Consider the following 15,062-nt stretch of genomic DNA (forward strand, 5'->3'; position numbering starts at 1 on the left):
GGAGTGAGAACGTGTTATTAGGCTTATCATTATTGATGATCACCATTGTTGTCCTATGATAGTAATATTTACCATTATATAATTAGAGGAGAATAGAAAAGTTTATGAAAGTGTCACTCCAAAATAGAATAGCAAAATATATAGTACTTTTATATTAACTTACATTGATACCCATTGTGCGAGCTGTCTCTACCGCGTGGTTTATATACATGATTGGACTGATATTTTTGACACACCCACCAAACAAGAGAAAACCTCTCAATCCCCGTTACACACCGTTTCCAGGAAACATGTCGTTCAACCGTAACAAAACCGGTTTGAGCTTGAACGTGTCCCAGTTGAGCTGAATTGTTGTTGTTATTTCCATCCAGAGTGTTCGATGTCAGATTCTGTTTCACCTGTTCAGATTCATCATGGATGACACACAAACATCCAGAGATGTAGATGTTTCTCCAGAATACAGGTACTTTAAATAAACATAAATTACATTTAAAACATAATTGTTTTTAAGTTAAAATTGTATTATAAACAAGTCAAGACCTTGTGCTTTTGATGGAAAATACTTTTTAAAGACCTTGTTGTAAAATTATTATAATCATAGGATCAAATCTGTTCTGTTATAGTTCAGTTGATCAGAAGAGATCAGAACCAGAGTCCAGCTGTGTGTCTATGAGGAGTGACTGCTCTATGGGTAATCCAGAAAATATTAAGAGTGGAGATACACAGACTGATCTCAGGTATGACACATCTGTAATATGTATTATATATGTATTATAGTATGGCATTTTGTATTATATTCTTATGTTGAATAATTATTTTTGTATTTTGTTTATAGTTATTCTTTATCTGATATGTTATCATATATAGTGTTGCTCACACAGACACATCTATGAGAGTGCTTGGTTAAATGTACAGTTTTTGTATCAACATAACGTTAATAAAAAACCTTAAAGTGTTTCTTTAATCTGTTCTGTTATAGTTTAATTGATCAGAAGAGATCAGAACCAGAGTCCAGCTGTGTGTCTATGAGGAGTGGCGAGTCTATGGGTAATCCAGTAAATATTAAGAGGGGAGATACAAAGACTGATCTCGGGTATAACATTTGTATAATATATATGATTTGATTACGATACAGAATACAAAAAAGACTTTGTTGCTTTATGTACATTGTGGTTTATTAATTTATTAATGTATTATTGTTTTTTTATTTAACCAGTAATTAGTAAAAACTTTTTTCCATCAATAATTCATTAACTTCACTGTATCACTGTTTTATGGCCAAGCTATATAGAAATTGGGCACACTAATATATATCATCACTTTATTTTATTTTATTTTCTAATATAATCACAGAAACTAAACTGTAGTATCAATTCAAAATATCAAGAGTATTTGATTATTTATCTACTTCATGCTGTTTAAGGCGATTCCTGCGATCCAGACCAGATGTAACAGAACCTGTCTGTGAGAAAATGAAATCTGACGAGTCTATGAATCAAGAAATGAATGAAAACATGTATCCTGGTGACAGGTAATATACAAGGTTTTGATGCTGCAAAGATTCATCATATAGTTTATAATCAACGACATGATCAATAATTCATAATTTTAATAGATCTTACTGTTTTTATATATGTATCACTTAGACTTGTGTAATAATGTGGTATTTTAATTTTACAGCCATGAAATCCTCGACAGGTTCAGATCAAATCTGAAGAAGACGTTTGAGTGTCTGTATGAGGGAACAGCACAGCAGGGAAACCCAACACTCCTGAATGAGATCTACACAGAGCTCTACATCACAGAGAGTGAGAGTGGAGAGATCAGTAATGAGCATGAGGTGAGACAGATTGAGACACAATCCAGGAGAGCAGCAACAGAGGACACACCGATCCAATGCAATGACATCTTTAGACCTTTACCTGGACAAGACAAACCCATCAGAACTGTGCTGACAAAGGGAGTCGCTGGCATTGGAAAAACAGTCTCTGTGCAGAAGTTCATCCTGGACTGGGCTGAAAGGAAAGAGAATCAGGACGTCCAGCTCATATTTCCACTTCCTTTCAGAGAGCTCAATCTGATGAAGGACAAAACACTCAGTCTTTCAGATCTTCTTCATGTCTTTTTCCCTGAAACAAAAGGAATGGAAATATCCAGTGACAAATATAAAGTGTTGTTCATCTTTGACGGTCTGGACGAGTGTCGTCTGTCTCTGGATTTTCAGAGCGATGTGAGGTTGTGTGATGTAAGTGAATCAGCCTCAGTGGACGTGCTGCTGATGAACCTCATTGTGGGGAATCTGCTTCCCTCTGCTCTCATCTGGACCACCTCCAGACCAGCAGCAGCTGATCTCGTCCCTTCTGAGTGTGTCCATCGAGTGACAGAGGTACGAGGCTTCAGTGAGCCACAGAAGGAGGAATACTTCAGGAAGAGAATCAGTGATCAGAGTCTGGCCAATACAATCATCACACACCTGAAGTCATCAAGGAGTCTCTACATCATGTGCCACATCCCAGTGTTCTGCTGGATCTCAGCCGCTGTTCTAGAGAAGATGTTGAGTGAAGCAGAGAGTGGAGAGATTCCCAAGACTCTCACTCAAATGTACACACACTTCCTGATCCTTCAGACCAACATCAAACATGAGAAGGACTATGAGAAGAACGTGACAGATGAAGACATGATCCTCAAACTGGGGAAAGTGGCTTTTCAGCAGCTTGTGAAAGGCAATGTGATCTTCTATGAGGAAGACCTGAGAGAGTGTGGCATTTATGTGACAGAAGCATCAGTGTACTCAGGATTGTGCACTCAGATCTTCAGAGAGGAGTTTGGCTGGTATCAGGGGAAAGTCTTCTGCTTTGTTCATCTGAGCATTCAGGAACATCTAGCGGCACTATATGTGCTGCTCTCCTGTACAAACAACAACAGAAATGTGTTTGACCAAATCACCAAACAGAGTTTGTGGTCTAAAGTTAAGGAAAGGTTTAAACATGTTTCATTATCTGATCTCCATCAGAGAGCTGTGGATGAGGCTCTACAGAGTAAAAATGGACATCTGGACCTTTTTCTGCAGTTTCTTCTTGGTCTGTCAGTGAAGTCTCATCAGATTCCCCTACAAGGACTAATGAAACGGAGAAGCAGCAGATCTGACAGCAATGAGAAAACGGTTGAGTACATCAAGAAGAAGATCAGCACCATTAACTCTCCAGAGAAATCCATCAATCTGTTCCACTGTCTGAATGAACTGGGTGATCATTCACTAGTTGAACGAATACAACAGTACCTGAAATCTGGAAGAATAAAGGAAGCCAAACTCTCTTCATCTCAGTGGTCAGCTGTAGTTTTTGTGTTGTTGACATCAGAAAAGAAGCTGGCTGAGTTTGATATTAATAAATTTGTTGAAGGAAACAATAAATCTGAAAAACGTAAGGTTTTTCAGAAGCTGCTGCCTGTGATTAAAGAATCCAGATCAATTCAGTAAGTATCTCTGATAACAATCACTTTACTGTTAAAACATTAAGAAAATGAAAGTTCATAAATCTTCAGTGCTGCAGATGTTCTCCAGAGTTTAGTGGTCAGTATTTTAATGTGACCATGTAAATTTAAACCGTGACAATGTAAATTTACTTCAGACATTCACAGTCAAAGAATTTGCATATGAATAAATAATTTAGGTTTACCAGTTGAATATTCTTGCACATATAGAAGAAATTTTAATATTTGTTTTTAAGTAAATTACATAAAATTAAGAACAAACAAACTATTGGAGAAACAGCTCATTTATCAAATACAGTATCTCAACGAGCTGAGTACACCCCTCACATTTTTGTAAATATTTTATATCTTTTTATGTGACAACGCTGAAGAAATGACACTTTGCTACAATGTAAAGTAGTGAGTGTACAGCTTGTATAACAGTGTAAATTTGCTGTCCCCTCAAAATAACTCAACACACAGTCATTAATGTCTAAACTGCTGGCCACAAAAGTGAGTATACCCCTAAGTGAAACTGTCCAAATTGGGCCCAATTAGCCATTTTCTCTTCCTGGTGGAATGTGACTCATATGTGTTACAAGGTCTCAAGGTGTGAATGGGGAGCAGGTGTGTTAAATTTGGTGTTATCGCTCTCTCTCACTCATACTGGTCACTGGAAGTTCAACATGGCACCTCATGGCAAATAACTCTCTGAGGATCTGAAAAAAGAAAGAATTGTTGCTCTACATAAAGATGACGTAGGCTATAAGAAGATTGCCAAGAACCTGAAACTGAGCTGCTGCTTGGCCAAGACCATACATTATTTATAAGAGTTACTTTTACAGATATTTGGAATGGAATTTTAAAAATGTACAAACAATTTTTTTTCAATCAATCTATCAGTCTGCTTTTACATTGCGTGTATCTATTTTGACATGCCGTTTTCCAGCATGTAATTGACCATCTTTCCTCTCAGCAGCAATAAAAACAAAACTTTATTCAATGGATTATATAGCCTTGAAAGAGTGCTCCCTTACAATCAATAAAAAGCTGTCACTCATCTTAGTTCACAATCTCACAGTTCCATTATAATCAATAAAGTTATCTTCACTGCATAATGAATATTTTACTTAAATCTTTTCTTTGTAAATGAGAGGATTCGTGAGCATACAGAACTGAGCACTGAACAAAAACTGGATTCTGACTAAATTAACCTACTCTGATTGCCAATTGTGTTTAAGAAATCAACAAACATGTCTGTGATTGGCTACATTTCTTACTGCTGCAAAAACATGCTGTAAATAGAAACTTTTGGGGTTCTCCCGAGCGCAAACACATAAGTGCCCTGGAGCGATTGCCATATCTGTTTCGCCAATATAATATTATTACTGTATCAACTTAGGGTACTTAATTTTTTTACCCATGTTTTAATTTTTAACAAAATGTGTGATCAAACATTAATTGTCTGACCCCCTGCAGTACCACTGTGGACCCCCAGTTGAATGAATTCAATCTTAACATTTTTATTAGTGCAAATATGACCATGAAGCTTGGATAAAAATTAGACATTGTTAAATGATATTGCAATTGAAAGTTGTTGGATAGATTTTTTGAAAGAGGTTTGATAGTTTAACTATTTATTATGCTATTTGATTTTCATCTCTCTTCAGGTTGTATGATTGTGATCTCACAGATGAAGGTTGTGCTGCTCTGACTTCAGCTCTAAGATCAAACCCCTCACACCTGAGAGAACTGAGTCTGTCTGGGAATATAATAGGAAAATCAGTGAATCTCCTGTCTGATGTACTACAAGATCCTCACTGTAAACTGGAGGAACTGTGGTAAGATCATATTTGACTCTCACACAAAAATCACAATGTAAAGCAGTGGTGCCCAACCCTGTTCCTGGAGATCTACCTAACTGCAAAGTTTAGCTCCAACCACACCTGAATTCGCTAATTAAGATCTTCAGATCTTCTATTTAATGAGCAGCAGGTGTATTGCATCTTCAGCTTTTTGCTTCGTAGATGAACATATGTGTCTGTGTTTCTGCAAGCAAGTGTCTTCTGAGACGAGTCCAGCTCTTCAAACTTCTCTTTTCTTCAGTGCGGGCGGACAGCGCAGCAGCGGGTCAAAGTCCTCTCTTTCGGTTGATTTATTTATTTTTTGCCTTATTGAGCAAAGCTGTTCCCAGCTGTAAAAGGCTGTTTTCACGCCTGTAACAGTGCGCTTTTGAGTGCTGAATAGCTGTTCTCACAGCTGGATGTCCATCTTGGAGTTGTGATCAAGGCTCCAGTTCCTGCAAAGGGGCGGAGTCCCAGTGCCGCTGCCTTGTTCCAATCCTCCTCAGAGGGTTGCTTCAGGCAGTGTTACTGGTGATCTGAGGATTACAGTGAGCGTACTTCCTTCAGGGAACCAACCCCCTAGGAACCCTCACTCCTCCTACACTCTGTAGCCAGTAGTGCTGCTGGGGGAGAACGTTGGGCCATCTCAGAGGTGTGCACCATCCGTATCCTTCGGAGCTCCTCCTGATGACCGGATGTCAATAGCTGCATCAGAGGGTGAGACAGATTTCTCTGGAGATAATGAGTCAGTGCAGTTGTCTCCTTTGGGAATGGTAACAGTGCCCGATTTGGATCCGGAGATGATGGCTATGCTTTCCCGGGCCGCCAACAGGGTCGGGCTCATGTGGAATCCTCCACCATGTCTCGAGCCCTCGCGGTTGGACGATTGGTTTCTCAGGGTGGCACAAGCTAGTTCTCAGTCACCCACCCCTGTTTTTTCTTCCCGGGCACGGAAAGTGAAGTACACACGGGGCTTTACAGGGCAAGCATGCGCTGGTCTGTACAGACAACACTGCAACCGTTGCGTCAAGGTGGCCTACGCTCCCGTTGCATGTCAACTCGCCCGTCATCTCCTTCTTTGGAGTCAGAAGCATCTGAGGTCACTTCACGCCATGTCCCTGGCGTGCTCAACTGTGTGGCCGATGAGCTCTCATGAGCTGCCCTACCGGGAGAGTGGTGACTCCACCCCCCAGGTGGTCCAGCTGATTTGGAGAGAGTTCGGAGAGGCTCAAGTAGACCTGTTTGCCTTACCAGAATCCTCTCACTGCCAGCTGTTTTACTCCCTGACCGAGGGAACACTCGGTACAGATGCACTGGCCCACAGCTGGCCCCGGGACCTTCGCAAATATGTGCTTCCCCCAGTGAGACTACTTGCACAGACCTTGTGCAAAGTCATAGAGGACGAGGAGTAGGTCCTGCTAGTTGCGTCCTATTTGCCCAAACGGACCTGGTTCCCGAAACTCTTGCTCCTCACGACAGCCCCTCCCTGGCAGGTTCCTCTGAGGATGGACCTTTCTCAGAGATGGGGCATCTTTTGGCACCCACGTCCAGACCTCTGGAAACTCCATGTCTGGTCCCTGGATGGGATATGGAGATTCTAGGTGACTTACCCGAGGTACTAAACATCATCACTTCGGCACTTTTCTGCTGGTTGCACTGGCCTCCATCAAGAGGGTAGGAGACCTGCAGGCATTTTCGGTCAACGAATCATGCCTAGAGTCCCCGGCCTGGCTATGTGCCCAAGGGTCCTACCACTTCCTTCAGGAACCAGGTAGTGAGCCTGCAAGCACTGCCCCTGGTGGAGGCAGACCCAGCCCTGGCTTTGCTCTGTCCAGTCCTCGGTTTGTGACTGTACATAGACAGAACTCACAGCCTCAGGACCTCAGACCAGCTCTTTGTCTGCAGATGGGAAAGGCTGTCTTCAGGCAGAGGATGGCCCACTGGATAGTGGCCGCCATCGCCTTGGCTTATCAAACACAAGGCGTGCCCTGCCTGCTCAGGTTGAATGCTCACTCTACAAGAGATGTTGCATTCTCCTGGGTGCTGGCTCGTGGCGCCTCGCTGACAGATATTTGTAGAGCTGTGGGCTGGGCGACACCTAACGTTTGCTAGATTCTATAGCCTTTAGTGTCGAGCTGGTCTTCTCCTGTGTTCTCACCTCAGGTCAGAGGCACGGAGAGGCCTGGCTTAGTGTCGGCTTGCTGCGCTTACATGCGCTAATTGCTTCAGAGATTCCCTACAAGGCAGACCCTGTTGAGTCATCCAATCACCCTTCGGCTGCCAGACGTGGCGGAGCATCTGGCATCAGGCCTTTACTCCGTTGTATCCTTGAGATCCGGATTTAGGCTGGGTTCCATATGTGTGACCCTACAGGGATCCCATATGTGTTATTACACGGTTGCTGAAACGAAGCCTGTGTCTTTCCCTCTTGGACAACCCACCTCTAATCGGGTTGGAGTCACCCCAGTACTTCCATATGTAGTACAGCCCTACGGGGTTAGTCTATATGTACTTCTCCACATAACTCCTTCGGGGAAGGATTTGGTTTCAACAGCGTTCCTTTCCCAGTGAAAGGGTAAGCTTTCCCATCGTTATCCAATAATCTCACTGAATGGGTTTTTGGGGAACAGCAGTGATCGACACTCTCTCGGTGTTAGCCCTGTCCCACTGTCCTTTAGGCAAGGGGGTACAGGAGGCTTACACAGAGCACTGGAAGGACAGACTAAATGGGAACATCTCAATTATATCGGTAACCCTCATTCCCTGAAGGAGGGAACTGAGACGTACGTCCCGTCACCACAGTCGCTGTACCCCGCTGATGCTGCCACCTAACCTGTTTGGCTCCTCAGCGAAAACCTGAAGATGCAATGCACCGGGCAGATGCGATTTAACACGTGTGTCTGTCCGCTATGTGAAATAATGATAAATACAAGTTTACGTCGTTTGTTTGATTATGACATCGAAGCTCACAGTCGGAGGCTGTTCTGTTTATAGACCTCGCTCAAACTGGCCAGACAGTGGAAATAAAACTAATAATTTTTCTGACTGGTAAAACTGAACAAATCAAACCAACATAAACGGGTAAAAGTGGGGCCCCCTACTGACCGGGGCCCATGAGCTCCTCAAGTCCACTGGGAAGTCCAGCTATGATGAATAGTGTCATTTATTAAAAACAGATTTTGCACAAGACAGACATTTAATATTGTGCAAATAAAATTTTCCTGATTAAATGATACTTTAGATGTTTTATGATCATGTTTTGTGACATTTTAGATCTCAGTCTAATGATCCATCAAACATATTAATTTGTGCTTTAAGTTTGTATTTTCTCTTTAATAATGGATTCACTGCTAAACTGATCTGATCAGAGAGTGAAGAGTGTGCCATTGTTCTCTACAGGTTGTATGATTGTGGAGTCACAGATGAAGGTTGTGCTGCTCTGATTTCAGCTCTGAGATCAAACCCCTCATACCTGAGAGTACTGGATCTGACTAAGAATAAAATAGGAAAATCATCAGTGAATCTGCTGTCTGATGTACTACAGGATCCTCACTGTAAACTGGAGAGACTATGGTAAGATTGACTTGCACACACAAATCTCAATATAAAGTGTATTTGAAGTGTTCAGCCTCTTTCTGCTGCTGTAAGTTCAGCTGATAGAGCTGTAAATGACTGAACACATGAGCTGCTCCTGTATGAATCATAGACTGTAAAAAAAGTATAAATGGATATGCTAATTGAATCATGTACTCTGATTTGTTCAAATACACTGATTCTTTGAGGAACAAAGCATTGTGGTGTTCGGAGTCGCAGCAATTCTGCTGTTTGTTCTTTTTATTTTGATGGTGCAAAAACAGACTGTGTTTGAAATGTGAAAGTTACTCAGTAAACTGTTGTTTATTGAAGTTGTTGTGTAAAATCAATGTTACATTTGAGTGCAGATGTTCAGAAAAAATACACTCTTGCTTGTGTGATAACTAGGGGTGGGACAAAATATCGATATGGCGATATATCGTCATGCTTCTCTGTGCGATACGAGAATCGTATCGCTGCGCCAAATATCGATATTTTAATTTAAAAAAATAAAGCGCTATATATAGATTTCTTTGCTCATAACGTCCTACTTCAAGGCGGCGTTCAACACATGAATGAGGGAAACGTGAACTTAAGTTAACTAGCCTAAGAAAAAGAGGTTATTAACAGGATGGCGGACAGCAGTGTGAGTAAAATAGATGCCCCAGCCACGTTTAAGTTCAAAGTCTTGACGCACTTTTATACCATTGATGTGACAGTCGTAGTCATCTTTGACGTTCTTCACCGCGCGCTTACACGGGAGCATTTGAAAGCATGCATATATTAGGGATCCTCTGATAAACGCCTGCTTTCGAACGCTCCTGTGTATATCTAAGCACTTGAACGTCAAAGGGGTCTGTTTGCACCTGGTGACTTCATGCATTTTCTCTGATCGGATGGCTATCTGATCGTGAAAAGACCAGGTCTAAATGCCTAAAAACGCATTTGAGACGGATTTAAATCCGATCGCTCAAACCACTTCAGGAGATGGTCTGGGACGCATTCCAGTCAAAACTGTCTATGCTCAGTCTAAATGCATCTGGTTGTTGAAACTACATATGTAAATTTTACTTCTCCCAAAAATACTAAAACTGAAACATGTGAGAGTCAGATATGAGAACGCTACTGCATCACACATCGCCGCAGATCTCTTCAGCAAGCTGACGCGCAAACTGCCGCATATGAAAGTGAAAGTAAGTCGCAGACGCATAACACACAGTTATCTTCATTAAAAGTAATGAGACCTTTTACCAGTGCTGTTGCCGCTCTCTCCTATTACAGTCTTTGATTTTGAAATTAACTGATGGTCAATAAAATGCACCTCATATTTCTTGCTTTCGGTGACGTGAACTCTATTAAATGTACATATAAGATCAGATTTATCCGTTAACCTGCACTTAACCTTTTCACGTGCATTTTGTTTTCATATTAAGACCAATATCGCGATGTATCATTATAGGATTGTCTAGCGATATATCGATTATAGTAGAATCGCTGACTCGCGATATTATCGTTATCGTGAGCCATTTATCGTGATAGTATCGTATCGTGAGGTACCCTCCGATTCCCACCCCTAGTGATAACTCATATCATTTTATAAATATAAAGAACAGGACTTCCTAAACATTTGTTTTAACATTTTGATGATATTTCCTCACCACTAATGTGATGACACAAGAGAGTGCTCAAAACTTTTCAGATCGCATAATTTAGTGGAGAATTTAGACAGAGAATTTATCAGTATCTTTCTAAATGTGCGGCCTTTTGGGCTAAAATCTTAAATCCTTTTAAGTAGCCATGTGTTCACAAATAAAAATGAGCAGATGCGATTTAACACACATCCCAGATAGCAAACGGATGTGGGCCACTTTAGGCAATGGTGTGGCACTACAGGCCTTCTTATGGCCCGGACAAAATGTATGTGAGCCTTAAGTGGCCCACATGTAACATGGCAAAAATGGCCCAAATATTTCAAATTGCATGTGGGCCTTTTTAGGCAAAGATGCGGCACTTACGGCAATGTGTAATCTGAATGTGAGCCTGAAGTGGCCCGTGTGATAAATAATGAATATGGGCCAAATATCGCAAACCAAATGTGGGCCATCTTTGGCAAAAATGTGGCACAATCAATAATGGCTAATCTGGCTTTAAACCAAATATGGCCCACATATGCTGCAGCAAATGTGGCCCAGTTATCTTAAAACACAACTGGGCCAGTTTTGGCAAAGATGTGGAAAGTAAACACTGGCGATTCTGAATGTGAACCTTAAGTGGCCCAGACATGGCATAACAAATATGGCCCAGATACATTACTTCAACTTTGGACCACATTTGGCTAATGTACGGCACAGTCAGCACTGGCTAGCAGGGTGTAAGCCTAAACTGGCCCACATATAATGCAGCAAATGTGGCCCAGTTATCTTAAAACACAACTGGGCCAGTTTTGGCAAAGATGTGGAAAGTAAACACTGGCGATTCTGAATGTGAACCTAAAGTGGCCCACAAATGGCATAACAAATATGGCCCAGATACATTACTTCAACTTTGGACCACATTTGGTTAATGTACGGCACAGTCAGCACTGGCTAGCAGGGTGTAAGCCTAAACTGGCCCACATATAATGCAGAAAATGTGGCCCAGTTATTCTTAAAACATATCTGGGCCAGTTTTGGCAAAGATTATGGAGTGTAATCATTGGCGATTCTGAATGTGAACCTAAAGTGGCCCACAAATGGCATAACAAATATGGCCCAGATACATTACTTCAACTTTGGACCACATTTGGTTAATGTACGGCACAGTCAGCACTGGCTAACCAGGATGTAAGCCTAAACTGGCCCACATATAATGCAGCAAATGTGGCCCAGTTATCTTAAAACATATCTGGGCCAGTTTTGGCTAAATTGTGGGACAGTAATAACTGGCAAATCTGAATGTGAACCTTAAGTGGCCCACAAATGGCATAACAAATATGGCCCAGATACATTACACCAACTTTGGACCACATTTGGCTAATGTACGGCACAGTCAGCACTGGCTAACCAGGATGTAAGCCTAAACTGGCCCACATATAATGCAGCAAATGTGGCCCAGTTATCTAAAAACATATCTGGGCCAGTTTTGGCTAAATTGTGGGACAGTAATAACTGGCAAATCTGAATGTGAACCTAAAGTGGCCCACAAATGGCATAACAACTATGGGCCAGATACATTATTTCAACTTTGGACCACATTTGGCTAATGTACGGCACAGTCAGCACTGGCTAACCAGGATGTAAGCCTAAACTGGCCCCCATATAATGCAGCAAATGTGGCCCAGTTAGCTTAAAACATATCTGGGCCAGTTTTGGCAAAGATGACGGAGTGTAATCACTGGCGATTCTGAATGTGAACCTAAAGTGGCCCACAAATGGCATAACAACTATGGGCCAGATACATTATTTCAACTTTGGACCACATTTGGCTAATGTACGGCACAGTCAGCACTGGCTAACCAGGATGTAAGCCTAAACTGGCCCCCATATAATGCAGCAAATGTGGCCCAGTTAGCTTAAAACATATCTGGGCCAGTTTTGGCAAAGATGACGGAGTGTAATCACTGGCGATTCTGAATGTGAACCTAAAGTGGCCCACAAATGGCATAACAACTATGGGCCAGATACATTACTTCAACTTTGGACCACATTTGGTTAATGTACGGCACAGTCAGCACTGGCTAACCAGAGTGTAAGCCTAAACTGGCCCACATATAATGCAGCAAATGTGGCCCAGTTATTCTTAAAACATATCTGGGCCAGTTTTGGCAAAGATTACGGAGTGTAATCACTGACGATTCTGAATGTGAACCTAAAGTGGGCCACAAATGGCATAACAACTATGGGCCAGATACATTATTTCAACTTTGGACCACATTTGGCTAATGTACGGCACAGTCAGCACTGGCTAACCAGGATGTAAGCCTAAACTGGCCCACATATAATGCAGCAAATGTGGCCCAGTTATCTTAAAACATATCTGGGCCAGTTTTGGCTAAATTGTGGGACAGTAATAACTGGGAAATCTGAATGTGAACCTTAAGTGGCCCACAAATGGCATAATAAATATGGCCCAGATACATTATTTCAACTTTGGACCACATTTGGCTAATGTACGGCACAGTCAGCACTGGCTAACCAGGATGTAAGCCTAAACTGGCCCACATATAATGCAGCAAATGTGGCCCAGTTATCTTTAATCTTATCTGGGCCAGTTTTGGCAAAATTGTGGGACAGTAGTCACTGGCAATTCTGAATGTGAACCTAAAGTGGCCCACAGATGGCATAACAAATATGGCCCAGATACATTATTTCAACTTTGGACCACATTTGCCTAATGTACGGCACAGTCAGCACTGGCTAACCAGGATGTAAGCCTAAACTGGCCCACATATAATGCAGCAAATGTGGCCCAGATATCTTAAAACATATCTGGACCAGTTTTGGCAAAGATGACAGAGTGTAATCACTGGCGATTCTGAATGTGAACTCCAACTGTACTCCATTACTCCAACTTTGGACCATATTTGGCATATGTATGGCACAGTCAGCACTGGCCAACCAGGGTGTAAGCTCAAAATGGAACAGTAAGCATGTTAATAGTTCATAACAATTAGGTCCAATGTTGGTAAATATTTGGTACAGTTGACACAGCAAATATGCTCTAAATATCATAAAAAAACTAGGCTACTTCTGGCTTTGTATGGAGCACCTTTTAAAACTGGTTAATTTAAATGTATAGCTAAAAATGGAGCTGAAAATATATCATTAATACTTTTCAGGGATATTTGATGTAGGATGCAACACTTAATTGTACAGGCTAATCTGGAGAAGGCAGATATTTCAGGTTTTTTTTAACATAACTTTATTTGTGTGTTTGTGTGTACAGGTATATGTGGTTTGTGAGGACACAAATATCTATAATGACATTTGCATTACAACCAAATGGGTTAAAAACATACAAAACTTTTTTCTTTTTTTAATTCAAAACATGCAGAAAGTTGTGTGTGGTGGGTAGGTTTAGGGCTAGGGGAGGGGGGATGTACAATAAATGGGGAAGGGGGCAATAATAAATGATGTTTTTGGAAAATGTAAATTGTAGAAAGTTTTCTGTGATGGGTAGGTTTAATGTAGAGGGATAGGTTATGCAGTTTGTACAGTATAAAAACCATTATGTCTCTGCATGGTCCCTTATAAAACATGAAAACACAGCATGTATGTGTGTCTGTACTGTAGAGCAGAAACACAGATGTGCACTATTACAGCTCTTACAGTCAGTTATGCTGTACATGTACTGTAAGTAAATTGTCTGATTGAGAAATGTGTACAACATAGTTAAAATTAGTGAACTATGGTCTTGGAACATATATTTAGTAGAGTGACATTTTGAGCTGCTGTATGTTAAAATCTTTGCCATGGTTTCAAGCAGAACATATTCCACTGTCCATGTTTTGTTGAACTTGTAACAATATCCCAAGGACAAGTTAGTCCTAATGCTACCCTAAACCTAACCCAACCCATTATCCTTAAAGTAAATGATAACCGGCACAAAACCCTGGTTGTATGCATAAACTTGACATAAACTGTAAACTTGTCACTCAAATATGATTGGTTGAATTAAATGCAGGATTAACAATGTAAGCAGGCAGTGTCATTTTATAAACTGCTTAAGTGACCCTGATATTGTAATAAGTACATAAATGAATGAATGAATAAACTAATAAATAAAACATTACAAAACAAACATTAATAAAAAATATTTATTTTGTCTTACATTTTAACTGAATATTGACATTTAGATTTATAAATGACTTTTTTTATTAGTAAAAATAGCCTGTCATATTATTAATTGATAAATTAAATTATGAATGGGTAAATCAGCACAGCATAAAACTGCAATGAGAACATTGTTTTTTGATATTATTTGATTTGATATTAGGCTATTAACTTTTCAAACATTTTGTATTTTTATTTCATTATTATTATCATGTTATAGGCTTCAGCTAACTTTATTAGAGATCTTTATTTAATAGAATTCAAACTGGTTCGAATTCTATTTCCGGCCCTTTAAATTTAAAAGTAGGCGCGCGGAAAAGGCGCCTAAACAGCAGAGAGGATCGGCTGGAGAATTGACGGTTGA

At 40.8% G+C, this 15,062-nt stretch overlaps 1 protein-coding gene across 1 annotated transcript in view; it reads left to right on the forward strand.

Moving 5' to 3' along the window:
- The first annotated feature begins 386 nt into the window (after window positions 1–386).
- LOC137005493 (NACHT, LRR and PYD domains-containing protein 3-like) overlaps window positions 387–15,062 on the forward strand; it is a 30,427-nt gene continuing 15,751 nt past the window's right edge. The window contains exons 1-5 of the mRNA XM_067366438.1: window positions 387–463; window positions 624–737; window positions 980–1,093; window positions 1,681–3,474; window positions 8,715–8,888. Of these exons, the coding sequence (XP_067222539.1) occupies window positions 414–463; window positions 624–737; window positions 980–1,093; window positions 1,681–3,474; window positions 8,715–8,888 (2,246 nt within the window). The 5' untranslated portion in view covers window positions 387–413. The remainder of the gene's footprint in view (window positions 464–623; window positions 738–979; window positions 1,094–1,680; window positions 3,475–8,714; window positions 8,889–15,062) is intronic.

Source organism: Chanodichthys erythropterus, chromosome 17, assembly GCF_024489055.1.
Source record: "Chanodichthys erythropterus isolate Z2021 chromosome 17, ASM2448905v1, whole genome shotgun sequence".
NCBI classification, from domain to species: domain Eukaryota; kingdom Metazoa; phylum Chordata; class Actinopteri; order Cypriniformes; family Xenocyprididae; genus Chanodichthys; species Chanodichthys erythropterus.